Source organism: Manis pentadactyla, chromosome 5 (assembly GCF_030020395.1).
Source record: "Manis pentadactyla isolate mManPen7 chromosome 5, mManPen7.hap1, whole genome shotgun sequence".
Lineage (NCBI taxonomy): Eukaryota > Metazoa > Chordata > Mammalia > Pholidota > Manidae > Manis > Manis pentadactyla.
Window position 1 is genome coordinate 40,372,072 of NC_080023.1, and position 26,173 is coordinate 40,398,244.

General features: G+C 43.1%; 1 protein-coding gene across 3 annotated transcripts in view; it reads right to left on the bottom strand.

The window, feature by feature from the left end:
* TEC (tec protein tyrosine kinase) overlaps positions 1-26,173 on the bottom strand; it is a 139,970-nt gene that overhangs the window by 20,246 nt on the left and 93,551 nt on the right. For all 3 annotated transcript variants that reach the window (XM_057502197.1, XM_057502196.1, XM_036892578.2), the window contains exons 8-11: positions 19,492-19,557; positions 8,590-8,644; positions 6,384-6,463; positions 299-432 (exon numbers count right to left, since the gene is read on the bottom strand). In XM_057502197.1, coding sequence (XP_057358180.1) covers positions 299-432; positions 6,384-6,463; positions 8,590-8,644; positions 19,492-19,557 — 335 coding nt within the window. The remainder of the gene's footprint in view (positions 1-298; positions 433-6,383; positions 6,464-8,589; positions 8,645-19,491; positions 19,558-26,173) is intronic.

The window sequence follows — 26,173 nt, forward strand, 5'->3', positions numbered from 1 at the left end:
ATCAAGTTTGGTCAAGCAAAGAACCTTTGTCAGTATCAAGGATATAAACCACAGAAATGTGAACATCACCATATACCATATATAAAAGTAACTCGTGTACTAAGGTCAAGAAAGAGCTTTTTATGAAATATGATATTATTTCTGATTTTTCTTTGTATAAATCACTTAATATGCAGTAATTTTAAGTCAATCACATTCTACAATTACCTACAAAATAAAACTGTTTAATAATTCATCACAATGTCTGATCATTTTAGTCACTACCTTTATTTGAAACAGGTTTTAACAGCTCACTTACCTGCTGCATTGTGCTTGTGATATTCAATTATCTCAGGAATTGAACCAAATGCATGTTTTTCTGCCAGATAATACTTCTTTGGGGATGTTGCCATTTCCTTTATGTGATAATGCCTGAAACCTGATGAGCCTTCTCTATAACAAAATCAAAATGTATTAGAACCAGTCGGAATTGTAAGAATATAGTAATTTATCCTCCATTTACCCCATGGTCCCAAGCACATAAGCTGGTGAGAATTATGCCTGCACTTGCATGTCCCTTTGGAACCTGGGAAGTGACCGTTGAGTGTCCAGCACCCCCAAGGGCTCTTCTGGGACAGGGGCACCCCCAACCACGACTTTCAGAGTCACGGTTGATCCCCATAGTCGACCCTTCTCTGCCTCCCCATGGTGAGAATCCTCATCCACTGAGGCCCAGTCTCCCTTTATCTACGTTTCTACTCGACTTGAAAACTCCTGGTACAAGGTACTGAGCCTCCCCGGTGTTTTCGCCTTGACCCCGCAGTTAGAGGTGGTGACGACCCCCTAACTGTGCCTGGTCTTCTCCGTGACCTTCTCAATCGCTCAGGGAAGCCTCAGCGACTTCTGAAGGGTCTCGTTCTCACCATGGGATCTGGCCCCTCCATTCCTGCAGATTCACTGCTAGGGTACTTAGTCAATAATCTAAAGCCCCTCCACCTCACTCCAGACCTGTTCGCTACTGTAATGAGATCTGGCCACACTATCCCTTGGACAGTCTAAATGGCCCCCCAATGGCTCTTTAAATCCTAAAATTCTCCGCGACTTATACAACTTCTGTAAGCATATGGACAAACAGAAAGAGATCCCATATATCCAGGCTTTCTCCTACCTCTGAACCAAGCTTTCTCTCTGTCTCCCCTCCAAGCCTAAACACCTACTACTTGCCTTAAAGTCCTCACCTCTAAGCTTTTTTCACGTTCCCAAATATCCTCAACTGCCTATAAAACTCCTAGACAATGCACCACCACAGGCTCTCTTGTCCCCTCCTGGCTCATGCCAGGAGCTCTGTCCTCTCACTGTATTATTATGTCTCAATGTGTATGTTTGTGTCTAAGTGTGTAAATGAAAAATATTTTTCTACCTCCAGATGGTATTAACAAAAATTTATTGAAAGACAAGTGCTTGTAAAAATTGGGCATTCTAAAAGTTACAGAAAATTCTAATAGAGGATATTAAGCATTAATGCTAATTTAAGTTGAACTGAATAATAGACATGTCCTTATGGTTATCAGCTGCCTAAGTTTTCCTAAAGTCATTTAAGTTGATGGTATCTGTTAAATCTTTCAAAGAAAAAATGCTTAAAGTGAAGTGTAGCTTTGTCTAATGTAACTATTTAAGCAAGTGCCTTAAAACTTTTAACAGCTTCCCAAAATCAAATTCAAAAAGGTGCTTTTTACCTCTAGTTCCCTCTGATATTTTCCAGAGGGCCCCTGGAACATGTCAGAGAAATTTTTTCTCATTGAGGAAAATATTTAGCTAATTTGGCTTATTTACCTGCTTAATTACCTAGAAGGCACTGTCACAGAGAATGATGCTAAACTTTGTTACTGAATGTTTTGTGTTACAGAAATATCCAAATTTCCTTATGACAACTGTCTTACAGTAAGCTCTCATCAGATCTTTAACCATTGTCATTTGTAAGTCTTTTGTCATCTATACTGTTTTATTACTCCTAAACTAGTAAAAAACTAGATTTCAGCAGAACAAGTATTAGTTACATAGGATTAAGTAAACTAAGGAAGATAATTTTGTGGCTTTTTGTTTCAAATGTTGTTGATAAAGTGTTTTAAGCTTTTTCTCTTAAGCTGACAACAGTTTAGTAAATGACTGCCTTTATAAGCAGAATCGAAACTTTATCTCTCTCTACCTGATCCCTCCAGAATTTAAAAACTCTCAGTGACTATTTTTATATTTCATGGCAGTATGTTTATTTGCACAAGTTCAATAAGAATCTGCTTTCCTTGTAAGAGGGCCAATTAAAAACACTGGTTATATTACCAAGGCTTTGACTGGAACGTCATACCTGAGAGACACGTGTGTAAACTCAGATATGAACAGACAGCTTTAAGGAACTAAGATTGACTTTTAAAGCCAACAAAGCCCCTTAGAAGAACTGGCCTGGTACCTTGCTTACAGAGTTCCCAGCAGCCTTACCAGGTGAGTAAGGAAGGTCACTTCCTGGCAGGTGCAGGAACCTGAGGAAGAGAGGAATTCACCCAAATCTACAGGTACTGCAGGCACAACCTGATGGCAAGTCTGGCTTAGCTTTCTGGCCTCGAGAAGTTCAATCTGAAATTCCTTACAAAAAATTCTAGCAAAGCACATTTAAAAGATCCCATGTAATCAATTGCTCTTCTTGCTGCACTTATGCAAATAATCAAGCCAACTGTTAACTGTTTTCTTAATCTGGATACTTCTAATAAAAATGAGGGTGATTTTAGAGAAAAATATTGTTTCAATAATGCAGTCTTATCTATACTAAATCCTAATACTAGTCATTGAGATGTAAACTCGATCCAGAATTCTAGTTTCCCCATGATACCTAGCTATGATTCTCAATTAGACTCTTCATATTTCTAGTTCTCATATTCAGCCATACATTCTTAATCTCGTCAAGTTTGTCCTTCCAGAATGGAAAATCCAACTCCAGATGTTGCTACTTAACCTAATAAAAATTTGTTCTATCTTGCCTAAAAGCCACAAAACTGCAAATTGTAATAGAAATGAAACCCGGAATAGAAGTGCCAACCTTCCGAGGCCCTCTCAACTGACCAGTGATGGAGACCTAGCTGCACCCTTTACTGCGCCCCCTCTCAGCATGAAGCAGCCAGAGCGTCAGTCGCCCCCTTTCCCTAGCAGCAGCTAGAGTCTCTATCTGTAGAGGGGAGAATGAGACAGGGACCATAGGCTTAGAATAAGGTGAGAGCCTCTGAAGAAAGCAGGGCAGGATATTTGCAGTCAGAGCAATGTAAAACTACATGCTAGGAACCCCCCCCCTACTAAAACTGTTGAACATTCTTCAGTGAGATCAGTTAATGTTCCCCAGATAAAGAAGAGTAGCACATGCTTTATTATGCTAATCATTTGTAATTGTGTATAAGATTACTTTAGCATACTAAAAGGCCCAAGCCTATGTGCTGTCTTTCCTCCTTCAGATCTGACGAGGTAATTTTGCAAACTGAGCAACTAAGCATGCAGACCCAGCTGTAGACGGCATAGTAAAAGGCAGGATTCTTTAGCAAATAGACAATACCTCAGCCCACCTTGGGAGCTGAGCAGGCAGTCTTTTGATATGCTCCCAGACCAACGTGCCGGTGTCCCAGAAAAAAATCAAGGCAGGAAATTCCTTATGTTAAGTTAATTTTTAATATTCAGAGAACACTTAACAAGTCCTTCCCCAGGGCTTTAGAGATAGTCCCCACCTTTTTGGACAGGCTCTAGCACAAGACCTCAAATCCCTTACTCTCTAAAGCTCCACCCTCCTTCAATATGTAGATGATCTCCTCCCATGCAGTCCCTTCCTACAAACCTCTCAACAAGATATTATTCTCCTTTTAAACTTTCTCTCAGAACACAGTTATCGCGTTTCACCCTCCAAAGTTCAGCTGTCTGCGCTCAGGTCACATACATACCTGGGAATTCAGCTCTCCCCGTGCTACAAGGCCATTACCATAGACAGGAAAAAACTTCTCCAAACCATGCCCATTCCAAATACCAAGCAACACCATCCCTAACTCCCAATGGCAAAGAACATACAGAGTAATCCTTTCCACGCCAACTGCAGTTAAACTCCAGGGTCTTCCCCACTAGATACACAACTCCCACCTTAAGCCTTTTGTCTCAGCTTATTCCCCTCCCACCAAATCTCCCACAGGTTCCTACTTCACCCTGCTGGGACCTCTTACTCTCCGCATTTCGCTCTGCTCATCTCCGCTTCCACTCATCACTGAAGAAGTTTCTGCCAGTACAGTCCTAAGACCTCCCTTACAACCGCCATGCGTCATGCTTCAGGATTATTAACCCTGGTCTCAACACTTACTCTCTCACCAGACCCATCTTCCCAATGGCAGCCCTTTCTTCTCTTTCAGACTGTCCAAAAGATTACACCATCAAGGATTCCCTTTGCCCTACAGGTTGCTTTGCTGCCTACAGATGTCCCCAAAAATGCTATTAATTCAGCCACCCTAGTAAACATAGCAATCAGCCCAAATGCAAAAAATTTCTAACCAAACCTTTAACCAGCTTATATTACAGGATTACCAACCCCTCTCCAAAGACGATGATCCTTATTGAACCTGGAAAATGCCATCGTCACTGCAGACCAAGGGCTCATCTGAGGACCGCCCCCCATCAATACAAAAATGAACTTCATCGCTCCTAATCAGCAGGAAGCAGTTACTGAAGACTGACCTTCACCCCTTCCCAAATCCTCTACCACTTATAAAACAGAAAAGGGAGGAAAGTAAGAATATAGTAATTTATCCTCCATTTACCCCATGGTCCCAAGCACATAAGCCGGTGAGAATTTATGCCTGGGCTTCCCTGGGGCTTACCCCGCCTTATCTCTAAACATCCCGACCCTCCCCCAAAGCAGCAGGCCGAGCGGATCTGCCACAATAAAAGGCACCACGCTGCTGCCCTCTCTCTCTCTGTCTCTGTGTGTCTGTCTGTCTCGCTGCTCTCTGTCTCTCTCTTTGTCTCTGTCTCTGTCCCCCTGCTCTCTCTGCTCTCTGCTGCTCTCTCTCTCTCTCTCTCTCTCTCCACCGCCCTCTGGGGCAGCCACTCTCTCCTTCAGATAATAAAGTCTCTTGCATGGGCCCGTGTCTCCTGAGTCATTCTGGGTAAGGAGGGTCGCGGCGAGATACCCTTTAAGGAATAATGTCACTTCACTGTTAAGATGCTTTCTAACCTGGTAACCAGAGGGTCCCCACACATCACCCCTTCTATTCTCTGCACAACTTTCACTTTTTCCCATGTTCCTCTTAGCTTTGCCTTTCACCTTGGTAAGTGGAAGTTCTTAAAGTGGTCATAATAACATGCTTGGTCCCTTGCATGAGACTGTGAAACAGAATATTTACCGACCCCATTTACTAATGGTTAGAAGTCTGAAAATAGCTATTAGATGGTTACCGGTTTCTGTCCCTGCTCTTGGTACAAATGTCTAGTGGCCTTATATCTCTAAAAGTGAATAAACTAGACTTACAAAAAATGTACAACTTCTATCTCAGATGTCTTTCTAGAATGCAGATCCTCTCAAGTTATCTCTTCCTAAAAAACCCTTTCAAGAGAACTCCTGCTACTCTTAAGATACAGCTCAGATTCCTCGACACTGACGTGCCCTGACCCCCACTTTGATGTCTCAGGCTTCTCTCTCCTCCCTTCACCTGCCCCTCCCATTCTACAGTCCAGCCGCAATACACTTCTGTTGGTTCCTTGAGCTCATCACATCCTCCCTCACTTCTGGGTCCAGGCAGGTTCCTGGTTCAGAAGCACTCTTTCCCCTTCCTCCAACTTTTTTTTGCTGCCGCACCCGTCAGGTGTCAGCTTGGATGTCCCTAGAAGCACTCTTTCCCCTTCCTCCAACTTTTTTTTGCTGCCGCACCCGTCAGGTGTCAGCTTGGATGTCCCTAGACAACATTGATGACTAACTCAGATGAGCCCCCAGCACTCACACATGCACTGCCCTCCTAGCACAGCACTTACACATATACCACCATAGCTGTCTGTCTGCCTGTCTGAAGCCCCCTCAACTAATGAGGGCAGGGTTTGTGTCTACTCTGCTCACTGCGGTATCTTTAGTGCTTAGCACGGTGCACAGTAATTCTTTACTGAATGTTGCTCATGTTACTAGAGCCATTCTCAACAAAAACATACGGAAAACTACAAGGAAAATTACTGAAATATGAATATAAAAAGAGTACAGACTTTTGAAATCAAGTTCGGAACAGTTTTCTTTTTAATGCTAAAATGCAGCATATTTTTGGGAAATTAGCAGTTCATACAAACTAAATAGGAACTTCATATAAGAACTCTAAATAAAAAAGGGAGAGAGTGGGATTACTTACCCTCCAAATTTTGTATAAAGGGAGACTGTGTACATGCCTGGTTGACTGGAATCCCTTACCATAAAACCACCTTCTTTATCCTAAAAACCAAATTAAGAAAAAATTTTCAATCTAATAACAAGTATCAGTGCCATGGAAGAGATTCAAGAACCAAATCTTAAAGATTTTATGATTACTATCCTTTGCCCAGGAAATCTGCTGTGGAGAAGCACAACTTACAAACAGGCGACATCCACGTGACTTTCCATTTCATACTGAGCCTTGAGATTAGCGAAAGCAAGCCTTGCTCACACTTCCCCACAATCACAAACCTGCACACACGCCAGTATGAAACATTTCAACAAGATAATCTCTCAGGGCCCTTCCAAAACTAACAAACAAGAGCCTGTAGCTCCTTTAAGTTCATGGGGGAGAACAGTTACTGAAAAATGTATTTCTTAATGATTGGGTTCCATTTCATACATTTTTTGTATTTGCTATAAGCTTTGAATCCTGACTCAATATGATCTTCTACCCACACAGCATTCTTCCTGTAAATACTTCAGTGCCCTTTGTACGAACATTTTAAAGAATCCTTAATTCCCCTGGAAATTCACATTAAGTATCACTCTTCACAAAAGGAGAAAGGGAAGCACAAGTAACTTAGAGAAAATCAAAAGGCAGAGAATACACCGAATGACTAAGAGAGAAATCCTCCTCAGGTACTAAGACAAAGAGCAAGAAACAGAAGCCAAGAAAATTTTATTCTTATTCATGGGACAAAATAAAGTCCCACAAAAAAATCTGATAGGAACAAAGACTGTAGCCATAATAGTTAATCAATCAGTAAAAAGTATAGTAGCTACCACATATTTATTGAGAACTTAGTCTGCTTTAGTATGTTCTAATATGTGAATTTGCTTTCTCCTCAGAACAGCCCTAAGAGGTCGGTACTCCTGTTGCTCCCACTTTATTTTACAAATATGGAAATGGGGCACAGAAAGGGTGAGTGATTTGCCTGGGTCACACAGCTACAAAGTAGCTAAGGCAGGAATTGAAGCCCAGGCCTTCTGGCTACCCACTCCCCTAAAGTTTCCTCTCATTGTGGGGTCATGGGGCAGGCAATGCACTACTCCCTGTGGGGGAGTAGGCGTGGTTACATGTCATTGGAATGAAGCAAAATCAGCTGTTATTGCTCTCAACATAACCTGCAGAAACAAGTACCCAACAAAACCTTGACTGGTGGCTGTAAGCAGAAGATAAAATGAGAAAGCATGGACTTAAAAGACTGGGAACTATTACCAAACAGAATCGCTACATCACAAATGCAGAGAATTACAGAGAGCATCTTCTAATCCAACCTCCTTCCCTTGCTGATGTGAAAAACAGACTAGCAAAGTCACAACTAGACTCCAGACTCAGTCCACTGCAGCTTCCTCCATCCTACAGCTTCTCTTTTGTTTTATTTATTTTTAAAGTGTGGGGATTTGGGCACATTTCTTTCTAAAGGCAACACAATGTTTTATTAAAACTTCACTTACAAAAGGATCATGTAATACTGATGTAAATTTTTTCAAAACAAATAACTTCAAGCAAAATGGAAAAACACATTTAAGTACTAAAATCAAGGTAGCAAATGATAAATCAGTCAGAAAGACAGTGAAGAAAATACTACCCCTGTATAGCTATTACTTATTGGTTTGTGCTTGTTGCTCGCCTCAGAAAAGATTCTGTCGGAGTCCTAACCCCCAGGACTTCAGAATATGTCAGGTTTACAGAGGGGATCTAGAAATGAGGCCCTTAGGGTGGGGCCCTAATCCAGAATTATTAGTATCCTTATAAACGGGAAATTTGGACATAAGAGACAGTCATGCATTCATGGAAAAACACGGGGAAAAAAGGAGGGAGGCCTGGAATAGATCCTTCCCTCACAACCCTCCGAAGGAACCAACCCTGGCGGCACCTCGGTTTCTAACTTCTGTCTAACCTCTAGAATCATGAAACAATCTATTTTTCTTGTTAAAGCCACATGGCTTGTGGTACTTTGTTTTGGCAGCCCTAAGAAACTAAGGCACCAGTATTCATTTTATATGATTAAAAAAACCCAAAACCTGTACTTACAGTATTTTTTAGGCTTTAGAAACAGAGTACGTGGAATTACTAATCAGGGATCATTACAATTAATTTTTCCTGAAACCAAAGTCACAAAACAAAGACAAACACTTACTTCACTTCTGAGGAGTTGCTCTGCTTTGCTTCTGTTCATATTTCTGCAATACCATCTTAACAGAAAAAGATACATTGAAGGCTTCAGGTTTTTTAAATAATTTTTATTCTTTTTAAGTAATATTGTTCACCAATAACAAATACAATAAATAAGAACAAGACATTACTCATAATCTCAATAATACAGACAGCCACTAGTAAACATTAAAAAGTATGTATGTTCAGACCTAGTCTACCCATATCTTATGAAGACACACATGTACACCAACATTCTTTTTTTAAATTAAAGTGTAATCAAACTATGCTTGCTAATTCATAACCTGAATTTTTCATGTAACAGTATATGACAGACATCTTTGCAAAACAAGGTAGTTCTAGATATCATAGAACGGGATTATATCATAATGGGATTAATCAGGTTATACCATAATTTATTTAAGCTGTTCATTATTTAACAAAAATCATTCCCAGTTTTTCACTATTATAATAATAGTAAGAATGAACTCCACAGATGCAAAACATGCAGGAAATGTCACTTTATGTTATTGTCTTTAATTCAAATCTTCTCCCAAGCTCCCATGCCACCAACAGGTAGTAGATTTCCCTGGAGGCTCCCCTACTGAATTCCCCAAAGGTCCCAAGTCTCAGAAGAAACAGCAAAACAGAAGAGCAGCCCCTTGGGTCTTCAGGACTTACTGGTTCTAGCATAATCCCCAGACCTGGCGATCATTAGAGACTCAACTGTAGGAATCCCACCATGCTTACGGGGTACCTGCCCTCCCACAGGTCCTGCCACCACTCTGTGCCACACCCCCGAGCCCCTGCTGATCTGTGCCCCTTCTTCACCCTTGGCAAATCTTTCCCAAGTAAAGATGGACACTGCCATCTCCTACCTCATTCTCAGAGACCCTCCTCTCTCCCTGCTTCCCCAGACCAGTCCCTCCAGGCAATTATGAGCAAGTAGACCAAAGAACATGAGCTCAGCCTGTTTCCTCCAGCCTTCACATTCAGTATTAAACTTGTTTTTTGGTTTTGGTTTGTTTTGGTTGCCCTTTAGAGGGCAAAGAACCCTCCAACACAGTCCTATTTCCTGATGCTTCCAATGTTATGAAACCAGCTCGGCCCCTCAGGACGTCTGTATTTCCACCACTGATCAGCCTTTTGTAAAAGAATCAGCACCTGCTTCTGGCCCCGGGGAACACCCTGAGACAAGTGAACACAAAGGCCTTCCCCGATGGAGGAAGGTAAAAATACAAAGAGCAAAATACAAGACCTTTTTTCACTGGATTCCTTTATGCAGTTGTAGCAGCCAAACAAACACAAATTACAATCTCAACACAAGCTGATGACTTATTTTCTTTGGTGCCTGAGGTGATTAACCAGGCCTCAGAGTTGTGGGCATTGAAGATCTCATTGCTGTGGACCCCACGTTAGGAACTGAGACCAAGTTCAACAAAACTGCAGTCTAATCAATTTCTGAACGCAACTGAGAAATACAATAAATGAGAATGAAATGAATTCTGTCCCTGAAGCTTTTCTGTTGATACAAGAAACATTTGTCCTGATGCCAAAAAGCCATAAAAATTAATTAAGGAAAGGGAACTGGAGTTCTCCTTAGGCATTAGAAACCAGCAGGACCTGAAAAACTGAAGAAAAAAAAGATCCAACCCTACACCTTCACAGTGAGAGTAAACAGCTGACCTCGTCTCACACTCAGATGCAAGAAAGCTAAATTGTGGCTCTCAAGAGGAAATTAGACACAAGATACTCTGAGAAAGAAAGAGGTCCTTTCCTCACCTCGCATATTTAAGCTCCTGGGAAGGCCTACAGGAAATAAGGGAAACAAAGGACCCCACTGCATAAAGGGCAGGCTCTTTGAAATCCTGCTCCGGAGAGTCATTCTTACCGCATTTGCAGATTCCCCACAAAGGATGTCTCCCTCCCTAGAATATAAACTCAGGCCTTTAATGGTCTGTTGCAGGAAGGAAAGGAGGGAGGAATGGTAAACAAATAAATAGATGAATAAACCCATGTGAGCATTTCCTAATGACTCTGTGGTTTCTCTTCCTCTTGTACTAATCCTGTCACCAGGCAAAAAAGGGAAAGACAGCAGTGGCTCTGCGGAAGCCAGCCTGCAGAACTATCCACACACAGAAATGCCCGTTAGACTGAGTTAGCGCCTTCTGACTGAAGAACTATGTATGTAGGAAGAATGCCCAGGGTTGTGAGTAACTTGTCATTCTGTTCTTACATATCAAAAGCCCCATGTGAGTGAGGTTTTCTGATTGACTGGTCACTTCAAGACCCTCCAGAGGAACAGGACTTAAGAGTGGTGTCTGAATGGTGAGGAAAAGGAGATTTGGGGACACACCATCCTTTCTGGAAAGGTCAGATTCTGGCCAAGCTTCTTGGGTAAATTGTAAAACAGAAGACAATAGGGATAAATGACGGAAAAATAGAAACCAACCAACCAACCAGCTCTAAATCCTTGTCAGTTCTCCAGTGTGGCCCTCGTCTCCTGGGCCACCCACTCGAAGCCTTATCCTAGGCTTTTCCGTGTTCTGAGGGCCCTTTCATTTCTGTTGCCTTCTTCCTTTAACACCTTTCCACCAGGAGCACCTTTCTGGCCATCACAGTGAGCCTCTTTCTTTCCAGCAGGAGTCCATCTGCTCCTCTCCTTCCCACACTGCACCATGGGTGCGGAGGTCAGGGCTGTGCTGACAGGCCCCGAGTTCGGCCCAGTGGGCGATCTGTTACCTAGGACACCCCTTAGACCCAAACAGCAGAACTCAAGATTCAACAGCTGAAAAAAGGCTTTTTAACTGCGGGAAATTTAAGATGTGTTACAATACGGGCTGTTGCAAAAAATGGTACAAACCATCATGGGAAGATGGCGGCGTGAGTAGTTCAGAGGAAATCTCCTACCCAAAACATATATATTTATGAAAATACAATAAATACAACTATTTCTAAAAGAGACACCAGTGGATGCAGTACAACAGCCAGGATACATCTACATCTACAAGAACTCAGCATCACACGAAGGCGGTAAGATGCAAGCCACGGCCAGGCAGGACCTGAGCGCTCCCCCACCCCAGAACCCAGCGGGAAGAAAGGAGTTGGAACGGCGAGGGAGTGAAAGGCCAGGACTGCTAAACAACCAGCTCTAGAAATCCACACCCAGAACACAGACACAAGGTGCATGGGTTGCTGGATATTAGAGAAACGGAAAAGCAAAACCTGGGGGCAGGACCCGCAACTGGCACCCCTGAGACAAAAGAAAAGCGAGTGCTTTCTGCAAGTCTTAAAGAGACAGGGACCCCATAGCTGGACGAAGTTGTCCTGGCAGCTGGGAATACTGGGGAAACGTAGGCACCCTAAACGGAGGCAGGGCAGCTCTGAAGCCCCTCACAGCAATTAGCAGCCTGCCAGTCATTCCTCCAAATGGTGCGGACCCCGAAACATGGGTCCAGTAGCAGGAGAGTGGCAGCGTGCTTCCAGGACAGCAGTGCCGGAAAGAACTGAGAGCAGATCCGAGCGCCACAGGAGAGGCTTGTGCTAGCCCACAGCGGTGTGACGGAACAGCCCGGGTGCAGCTCTCATGCACCAGCGGCAGTGAAGCCAGAGCCCAGTAGAAGCCTGCGCAGAAGAGCCCCGTGCACACCTGCAGCAGAGCCAGAGGGAGCAGGCACGCTCCCAGCAGCCGACTGGAATCCTAGCCCAGCGCACAGCCGCCCGGGCCAGACCCAAAGGCCGCTGCTGCCACAAAGCTGCCTGGCAGGGTCGCCGCTAGCACAGAGGAGCACACCTGGCGTACCTGCCACTCCCCGCAGGGCTCCACGCTGCTCTGACGGACACCCCACCCACAGCAGCTTAGGGGATTAACCCGGTGGCTGCTCCAGGAGTGCAGGTAACAGTCACAGGCAGCGGAGAAGGGCAAGGCATCCAGCAAGCAGGAAAGGACTTTCTTCTCCCAGCTGACACACACGCAACCTGCCTACAACCACTGCTATCATCACGAAAAGGCAAAAACATCTGGTCTAGTCCAAGATAGTTACACCTGAGAAAGGATCTGCGGAGGCAGACCTAACCAGTCTTCCTGAAAAAGAATTCAAAATAAAAATCATAAATATGCTGACAGAGCTACAGAGAAATATGCAAGAGCTAAGGGATGAAGTCCGGAGGGAGATTACAGACGTCCGGAGGGAGATTACAGAAGTGAAACAAACTCTGGAAGGATTTATAAGCAGAATGGAAAAGATGCAAGAGGCCATTGATGGAATAGAAATCAGAAAACAGGAATGCATAGAAGCTGATGCAGAGAGAGATAAAAGGATCTCCAGGAATGAAACAATATTTAGAGAACTGTGTGACCAATCCAAAAGGAACGATATCCACATTATAGGGGTATTAGAGGAAGCAGAGAGAGAAAAAGGGATAGGAAGTATCTTTGAAGAAATAATTGCTGAGAACTTCCCCAAACTGGGGGAGGAAATAGTTGCTCAGACTACGGAGGCACACAGAACTCCCAAGAGACGGGATCCAAAGAGGACAACACCAAGACACATAATAATTAAAATGGCAAAGATCAAGGACAGGGACAGAGTATTAAAGGCAGCCAGAGAGAGTAAAAAGGTCACCTACAAAGGAAAACCCATCAGGCTATCATCAGACTTCTCAACAGAAACCTTACAGGCAGAAGAGAATGGCATGATATATTTAATGAAATGAAACAGAAGGGCCTTGAACCAAGGATACTGTATCCAGCACAATTATCATTTAAATATGAAGGAGGGATTAAACATATCCAAGACAAGCATAAGTTGAGGGAATTTGCCTCCCAAAAACCACCTCTACAGGGTATCTTAGAGGGACTGCTCTAGATGGGAGCACTCCTAAAAAGAACACAGAACAAAACACCAAACATATGAAGAATGGAGGAGGAAGAAAAAGAAGGGAAAAAAATAATCATCAGACTGTGTTTATAAGAGCTCAGTAAGTGAGTGAGGTCAGACAGTAAGGTAGTAAACAAGCTAACCTTGAACCTTTGGTAACCATGAATCTAAAGCCTGCAATGGCAATAAGTACATATCTTTCAATAATCACCCTAAATGTAAATGGACTGAATGCACCAATCAAAAGACACAGGGTAATAGAATGGATAAAAAAGCAAGACCCATCTATATGCTGCTTACAAGAGACTCACCTCAAACCCAAAGACATGAACAGATTAAAAGTCAAGGGATGGAGAAATATATTTCATGCAAACAATAGAGAGAAAAAAGCAGGTGTTGTAATACGAATATCAGACAAAATAAACTTCAAAATAAAGAAAGTAACAAGAGATAAAGAAGGACATTACATAATGATAAACGGCTCAGTCCAACAGGAGGATATAACCATTATAAACATATATGCAACCAATACAGGAACACCAATATATGTGAAACAAATACTAACAGAACTAAAGGGGGAAATAGACTGCAGTGCATTCATTCTAGGAGACTTCAACACACCACTCACCCCAAAGGATAGATCCACCGGGCAGAAAATAAGTAAGGACACAGAGGCACTGAACAACACACTAGAACAGATGGACCTAATAGACATTTATAGAACTCTACATCCAAAAGCAACAGGATATACATTCTTCTCAAGTGCACATGGAACATTCTCCAGAATAGACCACATACTAGGCCACAAAAAGAGCCTCAGTAAATTCCAAAAGACTGAAATCCTACCAACCAACTTTTCAGACCACAAAGGTATAAAACTAGAAATAAATTGTACAAAAAAAGCAAAAAGGCTCACAAACACATGGAGGCTTAACAACATGCTCCTCAATAATCAATGGATCAACGACCAAATTAAAATGGAGATACAGCAATATATGGTAACAAATGACAACAATTACACAAAGTCCCAACTTCTGTGGGACACAGCAAAAGCAGTCTTAAGAGGAAAGTATATAGCAATCCAGGCATATTTAAAGAAGGAAGAACAATCCCAAATGAATAGTCTAATATCACAATTATTAAAATTGGAAAAAGAAGAACAAATGAGGTCTAAGGTCAGCAGATGGACTGACATAATAAAGATCAGAGAAGAAATAAATAAAATTGAGAAGAATAAAACAATAGAAAAAATCAATGAAACCAAGAGTTGGTTCTTTGAGAAAATAAAAAAAATAGATAAGCCTCTAGCCAGACTTATTAAGAGAAAAAGAGAGTCAACACACATCAACAGAATCAGAAACGAGAAAGGAAAAATCACAACAGACCCAACAGAAATACAAAGAATTATTAGAGAATACTATGAAAACCTATATGCTAACAAGCTGGAAAACCTAGGAGAAATGGACAACTTCCTAGAAAAACACAATCTTCCAAGACTGACCCAGAAAGAAACAGAAAATCTAAATAGACCAATTACCAGCAACAAAATTGAATCAGTAATCAAAAAACTACCCAAGAACAAAACCCCTGGGCCAGACGGATTTACCTCAGAATTTTATCAGACATACGAGAAGACATAACACCCATTCTTCTTAAAGTTTTCCAAAAAATAGAAGAAGAGGGAATACTCCCAAACTCATTCTATGAAGCCAACATCACCCTAATAACAAAATCAGGCAAAGACCCCACCAAAAAAGAAAACTACAGACTAATATCCCTGATGAACATAGATGCAAAAATACTCAACAAAATATTAGCAAACCAAATTCAAAAATACATTTAGAGGATGATACACTATGACCAAGTGGGATTCATCCCAGGGATGCAAGGATGGTACAACATTTGAAAATCCATCAACATCATCCACCACATCAACAAAAAGAAGGACAAAAACCACATGATCATCTCCATAGATGCTGAAGAAGCATTCGGCAAAATTCAACATCCATTCATGATAAAAACTCTCCACAAAATGGGCACAGAGGGCAAGTACCTCAACATAATAAAGGTCATATATGATAAAACCACAGCTAACATCATACTGAACAGCGAGAGGCTGAAAGCTTTTCCTCTGAGATTGGGAACAAAACAGGGATGCCTACTCTCCCCACTGTTATTCAACATAGTATTGGAGGTCCTAGCCATGGCAATCAGACAAAACAAAGAAATACAAGGAATCCAGATTGGTAAAGAATAAGTCAAACTGCCACTTTTTGCAGATGACATGATATTGTACATAAAAAAACCTAAAGACTCCACTGCAAAACTACTAGAACTAATATCAGAATTCAGCAAAGTTGCAGGATACAAAATTAACACACAGGAATCTGTAGCTTTCCTATACACTAACAATGAACTAATAGAAAGAGAAATCAGGAAAACAATTCCATTCACAATAGCATCAAAAAGAATAAAATACCTAGGAATAAACCTAAGCAAGGAAGTGAAAGACCTATACCCTGAAAATTACAAGACACTCTTAAGAGAAATTAAACAGGACACTAACAAATGGAAACTCATCCCATGCTCCTGGCTAGGAAGAATTAATATCGTCAAAATGGCCATCCTGCCCAAAGCAATATACAGATTCGATGCAATCCCTATCAAATTATGAACAGCATTCTTCAATGAACTGGAACAAATAGTTTAAAAATTCATATGGAACCGTCAAAGACCCCAAATAGCGAACGCAATCCTGAGAAGGAAGAATAAAGTAGGGGGGATCTCGCTCCCCAACTTCAAGCTGTACTACAAAGCCACAGTAATCAAGACAATTTGGTACTGGCACAAGAAAAGAGCTACATACCAGTGGAACAGAACAGAGACTCCAAACATTGACCCAAACATATATGGCCAATTAATATACGATAAAGGAGCCATGGACAAACAATGGGGAAATGACAGTCTCTTCAACAGCTGGTGCTGGCAAAACTGGACAGCTACATGTAAGAGAATGAAACTGGATCACTGTCTAACCCCATACACAAAAGTAAACTCCAAATGGATCAAAGACCTGAATGTAAGTCATGAAACCATAAAACTCTTAGGAAAAAACATAGGCAAAAATCTCATGGACATAAACATGAGTGACTTCTTCATGAACATTACTCCCCGGGCAAGGGAAACAAAGGCAACAATGAACAAGTGGGACTATATCAAGCTAAAAAGCTTCTGTACAGCAAAGGACACCATCAATAGAACAAAAAGGTATCCTACAGTATGGGAGAATATATTCATAAATGACAGATCCGATAAGGGATTGACATCCAAAATATATAAAGAGCTCACATGCCTCAACAAACAAAAAGCAAGTAATCCAATTAAAAAATGGGCAGAGGAGCTGAATAGACGGTTCTCTAAAGAAGAAATCCAGATGGCCAACAGGCACATGAAAAGATGCTCCACATCGCTAATCATCAGAGAAATGCAAATTAAAACCACAATGAGATATCACCTCACACCAGTAAGGATCGCCAACATCAAAAGGACAAACAACAACAAATGTTGGCAAGGTTGTGGAGAAAGGAGAACCCTCATACACTGCTGGTGGGAATGTAAACTAGTTCAACCATTCTGGAAAGCAGTATGGAGGTTCCTCAAAAAGCTCAAAATAGAAATACCATTTGACCCAGGAATTCCACTTCTAGGAGTTTACCCTAAGAATGCAGCAGCCCAGTTTGAAAAAGACAGATGCACCCTATGTTTATTGCTGCACTATTTACAATAGCCAAGATATGGAAGCAGCCTAAATGTCCATCAGTAGATGAATGGATAAAGAAGATGTGGTACATATACACAATGGAGTATTATTCAGCCATACGAAAAAAACAGATCATACCATTCACAACAACATGGATGGAGCTAGAGGGTATTATGCTCAGTGAAATAAGCCAGGTGGAGAAGGACAAGTACCAAATGATTTCACTCATATGTGGAGTATAAGAACAAAGGAAAACTGAAGGAACAAAACAGCAGCAGAGTCACAGAACCGAAGAATGGACTAATAGGTACCAAAGGGAAAGGGACTGGGGACAATGAGTAGGAAGGGAGGGATGATGGCGGAGAAAAAGTAAGAGGGCATTATGACTAGCATGTATAGTGCGTGGGGGGCACGGGGAGGGCTGCGCAACACAGAGAAGACAAGTAGTGATTTTACAGCATCTTACTACGCAGATGGACAGTGACTGTGAAGGGATATTTCGGGGGGACTTGGTGAAGGGGGGAACCTAGTAAACATAATGTTCTCTCTATAATTGTAGATTAATGATACCAAAATAAAAAACTGCACAAACCATGAGTGGGAAGACAGCCGGAGAGGAGGGGCATCTCTGTCCACACTGAGAAGAGGTTTCCCCTCTCCGGTGTAGCTGGGCATGGCACAAGGCCATGCAGAATCCCTGGCCTCTGAGCAGATGGCCAAGGGGACTCCCACACCACAGGCTGTCTGCAGCTAGCCCATTTAGCACACAGAGGAGAAAAGTCCTCAGAAGAGAGGAAATTTCCAAATTTAGATATACCCAAAAAACTCAGGGCAATGAATCAAAAACTGATTTGTAATCCCACAAGTCATAAGAGGAGTTTTCACATTTAGATAAGGATTATCTGGTTTCCAAGCACAGCCCTTCCCATATGATCAGTTAGTCCTCAGTCCGATCACTTCAAAGTCAGGTCCAAGTTTTTGCCTGGCAGCATCTTCCCAATTCTGAGGATTTGGCCCTACTTTCCTAAAATTTATTTAAGAACAGAAACACTATTTTATTTACATGTTTTTTAAACCCTCACCTACTTCTAAACCAACTTTGAGGTATCACATCACTGAGTGCTGTGACTTTTGAGTCTATTAATCCTTTTCTAGATCTTGAGGGACACTCACACTACAAGAAGTGACATGAGGGAGAAAACAGCTTTGTACTGGTGGTGGTGGTGTGGTGGTATTTTTAAAGAAGTGAATGAATCATCAGAGTGACCACCTCAGAATGACCACAAAAGAGCATTTGGTACATAAGCACCTCCATTAAAACCTGGCCATGCAGTGCTAACTGCCATATAAATACCATATCCACTGCTGTCTCTGGAAAACAATTTGATGGCATGCATTAGGAGTCTTAAATTCATAACTAGCTTTTATTCCATACATAGATTTTTAGAAATTTAGTTGAGGACAATAAGCAGAAAGAGGTTATCCCAGTTTTGCCTCAATAACATAATACCCCATAAATAAGAAAACAATTGTATAAACAACTGCATATCCATATGCCATAGGCCTGGCTGTACCTGCTAACACAGTGCCTGATACATGCTAAGATCTCAGTAAACATTTGATAAATTCCTGACTGAATGAAATATAATGCAATTATGAAAATGTTTTCAAAGAATATTTAATGTCAAGAGGAAATACACTCACAATATACTGTTAAGTGGAATAAACAGGATATAAAACAGTATATATAGCATGATTCATTTTTTAAATATAGTTAAGAGATTGAAAGAAATTACACTAATGTTTACAGAGGTCAATTCTAGTTTATTCAGGAGTAATTTTTCTTATTAACATTTTACATATTTTCAATTTTAAAACCGTAATCATATATTGTTATTATAGTTAGAAAAAAGAAAATCCAAAAACATTTTTAAAGGCCTTCTGGGAAACAGTATTCTGATTTCTTGAATGAATGAACAATGATCTGTATTTCAGTCAGCTAAGCTGCAATTTATTTAAAATCAATTCAACTGTACTTATTTATTCATAGTACCTTCAGGTAAAGTATATTATAGAAACTGATTCTCACAACCTCTTTTACCACCTTAGACAACTGAGTAAAGGATATGTTAGTTCCACCTTCTAAAGATAATAAAAGGTATCCATTAATCTCCAAAGTCCTTTATATAATTAGGAAAATGAAAACATTTTCTGGTTCTTCATAGTCACAAAATAACCATTTACTTACTCATATTGATCTAAGTTGTTTGATTTCTTCCCTGTTACATAATTACTTGGGATATAGCCTTCACTCCTAGAAAGAGGAAGAATAGTTTAAATAAACTGAAATTATTTTTGAAGGGCCCCCACCCATAAGATGGCGAAATTCCTGCTTCTCTTACAGGTCCTCGGTTCCTGCCAGTGCCATCTGAACCCCAATCACCCCTCGCCCCCCTCCCAATCCCAGCACCTAGCCAATAGCCACCAGCCCCGTAGAAGTGACACCACAATCACCCCATGCCCCTTCCTATATAACCCAGCACCTTTCCCTAATAAAGCGGAATTCTCCGGTGAATTGCTGCTGTGTGTCGCTCCTTTCCTTTCATTGGTGCTGAAACCTGGGAGACAGGACACCCCAACTGGGCCCTGTCTTTCCCCCGACACCAGCAGCAGCTTGCCCTCGTCCTCTTTTTCCGGCGCTGGCTCCTCACACTCACCACTCCTCTTTGGCCTTTGGGTAAGTTTTCCCCCAGAGTGGGCCGCTCTTCCCCGACAAGGAGGGAACTCTCCCCGCCTCAGGCCTTCACAGCTGCAGTGGACCCCCAGGCCCCTCCTCCAACAGCCATAAACGAGGTGACTCCTTTGCGGATGAGAACGCTCCCTTCCCGCCCCCCTCCTTCCGTCCCTTCCGCCGAAAATTCCTAGTACTAGGTTCCTTGTGACTCCAGCACTCTGCCTTCTTAGAGAAGTCTGGGTGACGACCACACTTCCTAAGGAATTCCGACTCGTATACGAGTTTCCGCAGACCACCAAGGATCATCGGGGACGCCCTTTGTCTCCTTGCCGTCTGCTCCCAGTCCGAGGATCTCCTTTCGTCTTCCCCTGTTTGTCTCCTTCTCTGTCCTTTAGCCATGGGAGCCTCCTCATCCCTCCCTGGAAGTTCACCTCTTGAATGCCTGCTCAAGTATCTAACTACCCTCTCCCTGACACCTGATATAAAACCAAAACTTCTCCGCAAATACTGCTCCCAAGATTGGCCGACATACCCCCTAGACAATAACAACCAATGGCCCGCAGGGGGAACTCCTGATCCTAACATCACTCGCGATCTCTTTAACTACTGCCAGCGCCTGAAAAAATGCAAGGAGATTCCCTATATCGAGGCTTTCCGCCTCCTCCCCCCGCCTCCCCCCAAGTTCTCCTAGCCTGCAAGCCGTCTCTCCCCCACAGAAGCCTCCCATTCACTCCCTTCCCCCTCCTCTCCTACAACAACCCCTCCCCCTTCCTCCACCACCATCTCCTCCCCCAACTCACCCCCCTTGCAGTTCAAGCCTGAGCCTTTCAGCCCCCCTCTAACTAAGTCCCAGGAGCCTCCTCCGTCTTTGCCCCCATCACCTGTTTCTCCCCCACAGACTGAGCCAGAACCCTTTAGTCCTCCTCAGACTCGGTCCCGAGGGCTTCCCAAAATTATCGCCCCCCCCCCCCAGGAGGTAGCAGGATCCGAAGGCACCGTGCGCGTTCACGTCCCTTTCTCCTTAGGAGATTTAGCCCAACTTGAGAAACACATACGTTCCTTATCCACTGATCCCACAACATATATCAGAGAGTTTCAATAGACCCTCCAGTCATACAGCCTCACACATCATGACATTTTCATGCTCCTAGCCAATATCCTCCTTCCTGAAAAGCATAGATGAGTTTGGGACTTCGCCCAAACACACGCCATCTAAACCCACAGGACTGACCCCACCTATCCCCCCTGGCCCCACCGCTGTCCCCGAACAAGACCCACACTGAGATTATAACACCACCGTGAGTCTCCGCTCTCGAGGTATCTTCGCCTGCTGCTTAATAGCAGGTCTGAAAAAAGCAGCTCGTAAATAGTCAATTTTCAAAAGCTCCCTTCGAGTTCTTAGACAGACTCACTCAAGCCCTATTACAGTATACCAGCCTGGACCCAGAAACGCCTGATGGGAGACATGTCCTTATGACATACTTCCTAGCTCAAAGCTACCCCGACATTAAAGCTAAACTCAAAAAGTTAGAACAGGGCCCCGCTACCCCACAGACTGAGATCCTAACAGTGGCCTTTAAAGTCTTCCATAACCAGGAGGAGGAGAAAGAACGCCGTAAACAAAAGGCTGATCAGGCCAATTTCAAAATGTTGGCCCAGCTGATAAAACCACAACCTGGGCGCCCTTCTACAAACAAGCCCCCCACAGGAGCTTGTTTCAAGTGCGGACAAGAAGGACATTGGTCAAGGGTGTGCCCCTACCCCAGATCTCCTACCACCCCATGCCCCAGATGCCACAAAAAGAGCCACTGGGGGTTTGATTGCCCAACCACCCGAAGGGGAGGCTGGACGAAAAACCCCCATCCTAAGCCCGCCGTAGTGGGGCTGGCAGAAGAAGATTGATGGGGTCTGGGGGCTTCTCGTCTGACCATTTCCATCACCAAACAGGAGCCCAGGGTTACTTTAATAGTAGACGGTCGCCCCATCTCTTTCCTCCTAGATACAGAGCCACTTTCTCAGTCTTGCGGGAATACCAGGGCCCTACCACGCCTGCCATTACTCCTATAGTCGGGGTAGGAGGTAAACAGATTTTCCCATTAAACCCCCCCCCTTTTATTCACAATCCAAGACAATCCCATACCTTTCTCCCACTCCTTCCTGGTTATGCCCCAGTGTCCCATCCCCTTACTAAGACGGGACATCCTTTCTCTCCTCCATGTTTCCATAACTATATCCACTCCCACAGCCCCCAGTACTCCCTTTCTGATGGCCCTCATAGCTGACGACCCCCCTCTACCCAATGAAAGCTCCAGTTCCGCCCTCATACACCCTGTAAAACCCAGAGTTTGGGACATTACAAGCCCCTCCATGGCTCTATGTCCTCCTGCCTCTATCAAATTATGTGACCCCTCTCAGTAAATCTGTCAGGCCCAATACCCCCTAACAACTTCAGCCCTCATAGGCCTCCAACCCATCATTCAAGATCTTTTAAACAAAAATTACCTCAGACCCACTCACTCCCCATTTAATACCCCCATATTAGCTGTTAAAAAAACCAACAGATCTTTCCGCCTCATCCAAGACCTTCGCCTCATCAACATGGCCATCGTCCCTATCCATCCCTTAGTCCCAAATCCATACACCCTTTTATTGCTGCCCTGCCTTGGCCTCCCGAGACCCCTCCTCCCAAGATTTTTTCGCCTTTACCTGGACGGACCCATACACAAGACATTCTGAACAACTCACTTGGACAGTTTTGCCACAAGGCTTCCGAGTCCACCTTATTACAATACGTGGATGATCTTCTACTCTGCAGTCCCTCGTGGGAACAGTCTCAACTTGACACTGCCTCCCTACTTAACTTTCTAGCTTCCAGAGGTTACCGAGTATCCCCTGTCAAAGCTCAAATCTCTTCCCCTTCTGTCACTTACCTCCGATTTCTTCTATCTCAACAAAGAAAGTCCATTACCTTAGACAGAAAACGGCTCCTCTCTGACCTGCCCGTTCCCAAAACCAAGACAGAAATCCTTTCCTTTCTAGGCCTTGCTAGGTATTTTAGAGCGTGGATCCCTAACTTCTCCCTGTTGGCAAGACCCCTATATGACCTCAGCAAGGGCCCCCCTAAAGAACCATTATCCTCCTCACCCCGACACTCCTTCATTAAGCTCCGTGCAGCCCTTGTGGAAGCCCCAGCTCTCCATCTTCCTGATTTGTCGAAGCCCTTCTCATTATACATTCATGAGAGGTCCAGTCAAGCTCTAGGAGTCCTAGGCCAATATTATGGCCCATCCTTTGCCCCAGTAGCTTATCTTTCCAAGCAATTAGACCCCACAGTTCAGGGATGGGCCCCCTGCCTACGGGCATTAGCCGCTGGACAGCTCTTGCAGAAGGAAGCTCATAAACTGACATTCGGGGCGCCCCTTACCATTCTGTCCCCACATCACCTAAACGATCTCTTAACCCTCAAAAGTTTACAGACTCCCTCCCTCCAGACTCCTGACCTTACTGTCCTCTTTCCTCCAAAATCCCGTTCACCCCCTTTGCCATCCATACCCGAATCATGACTTTTTCCTCCTTTACTGCTCCCTCGCTCTCTCTCGCTTTTTTTTCTCATTCCTATTGTCTTCCCAGCCACCCCAGCCTCCTTTGTATGGCGATTCAAAGTCAGACAGACTTACACACAACATCAAACAAAAATTACTGCCCTCATTGCCACATCAGACTGCCCTCTGAAAGGCTGCTCCGAGCCTTTACACCTCCACTTTCCTCCCTCCACCGAAGTGTTCACTAGCAGCTACCTTTATTCTCCCTCCTTCTGCTTCCTCTATGACCAAAAACAAGCGTGTTGCAGGCGATGGCCAGACACCTACAGAGATGTCCCTACTGGTCTTGCGCCATTCACTACATGGGTAACTCCCGGTACCCACAGTATTACTCCTCCAACCCATTCTCTTCAATACTAACAAACCCCTTCCTCACCTGGCTGTGGCCCATTGCAGGCCCTATAATAATCATTCTTCTCACCTGTCTCTTCTTGCCTTGTATAGTACATTTTATCAAATCCCAAGTCAGTAAAATCTCTAATCAAACTTTCAACCAGCTTTTACTCAGGAACTACCAGCTTTTAGCCACAGAAGATCCCTCACCCTCACATAACCTCCTCACCACATGCTGAGATGGACCCCTCTCTCCGCTGGAAACTGTTCCTGGAAATAATAGCCGCAGACGCCTGGCTTCTGGCACCCATGCCCTCTTGGCATCATTAGAATCAACAAGTCCTCGACCTATGGTTACAGGGAACCTTCACTGATTTCCAACCTGAAGAAGTCCACATCTACTCGTCCTTACTGTGGGGAGTCCTATCAAACCTTTCCTCCCAGTCCTCAAGCCCTCACTCCCTTCTCCGCCCCCGTTCAGCAGGAAGCAGTCAGAGAGAGCAACGTCCACAACCCCATAGAGGAGAAAGGGGGGAATGAAGGGCCCCCACCCATAATATGGCGAAATTCCTGCCTCTCTTCCGGGTCCTCAGTTCCCGCCAGTGCCATCTGAACCCCAATCACCCCTTGCCCCCCTAATCCCAGCACCTAGCCAATAGCCACCAGCCCCGTAGAAGTGACACCACAATCACCCCATGCCCCTTCCTATATAACCCAGCACCTTTCCCTAATAAAGCAGAATTCTCTGGTGAATTGCTGCTGTGTGTCACTCCCTTCCTTTCAATTTTACTGAGAGGTTATTAAAAGATAAATTATTGCCTTTCTGAAATAATTAAAGCATAATATTGCCTAAAGCTTATGGGAAAGGTTAGCCGGCCCCCAGTACTCCAGTATATCTATAGCATTTGACAGTTTACAAAACACTTCCTTATTTGATCCTTATAAAAACTGTGAGGTAGGCTGACATTACTGCACCCACTTTCTGATGGAGAAAATTCTTATTTAGAAAATTCAAGGGACTTTCTCTGAGTCCCAAAGTTAGCCAGCAACAGGGCCAGAACTTGAACTCTAAACTTGTGACTAGATTCAGAGCCCTTTCTAATATTCCATGGTACTTCTCTTAAATTCACAATTTCTTGGCATGTTTCAAAGAAATCACTACTTCAGAAAAGTGAAAGTGTTGGATTAAAAAAACCCATCCCTCTAATACCTCAAAGGCCAGCTACAGCACTGTTTCAAAGAGGGTGGTCCCTCACCTCTACATCAGTATCATCTGGGGATTCTTGTTAAAAAGGCAAATTCATGGCATGGGTCTACCCCACGAGATGTGAATTGAGAAGGCCTGTGTAGGGCAAAGGAATCTTCAAATTTACCCCAGATGACTCTTACACACATCACAGTTTCAGAAGCACTCATACCTGATATTTGCTAGAGAGTAGATCTCACTCTTACCACACACACATACACACACAAAGGTAACATGTTAGGTGATAGATGTTTTAATTTGATTGTGTACTTGTTTCATAATGTATGCACACAGCAAAACATCATGCTGTACACCTTAAACATTTGTGATTTTTATGTGTCAATTATACTTCAGTAAAACTGGAAACAATTTAGAAATTTCAGAAAAAATTGAGTTACAAGAGGAAGTCCTCATGGTATGCAGAATCTTGATAGGAGCCAAGACATTCAGCATAAGATAAAATAGATACATACATAAAATTTTAAAGTTAGTAAAAATCTTGTAATCTTAAATTTGAATTTGAACTCTTAGTAGGAACTCAGCACACAGACACACACACACGTGCATATACGCAGCTCTGCTGCACTCAGACAGGCCAAGAAGCAATTCAATAGCAGTTAGAATCCTGGCACCCCAGTTGTCTCTAAATAGTATTTCTGACTATAAGGATCCAGCATTTTCCATGCTGTGGAAAAGTGGTAAATTGAAGGTTGGGCCAAGAAAAATAATAGCTAAACTTCAGCCATTTTATTTTACCCAGAAAGCAAGGACACTAAGAAAAACAAAGGGGTCCCCAACCCAAAACAAGTACCACTGACCTAAGACAGGACAATTCAAGCAAAAAGAATAATGTCTGTCATGGATCGAAACCAAATGCGTACACCTCAGTAACAACACTTCAAAAAGTTGCTGGTTACCGTTGTCACTAGAGGAAGTTCAGTTACCAGTGCATTATTCTGAAAATTGGTGAAACAATCAGGGATTTCTCTTGCCTTTCTTGCATGAACTAATGAAC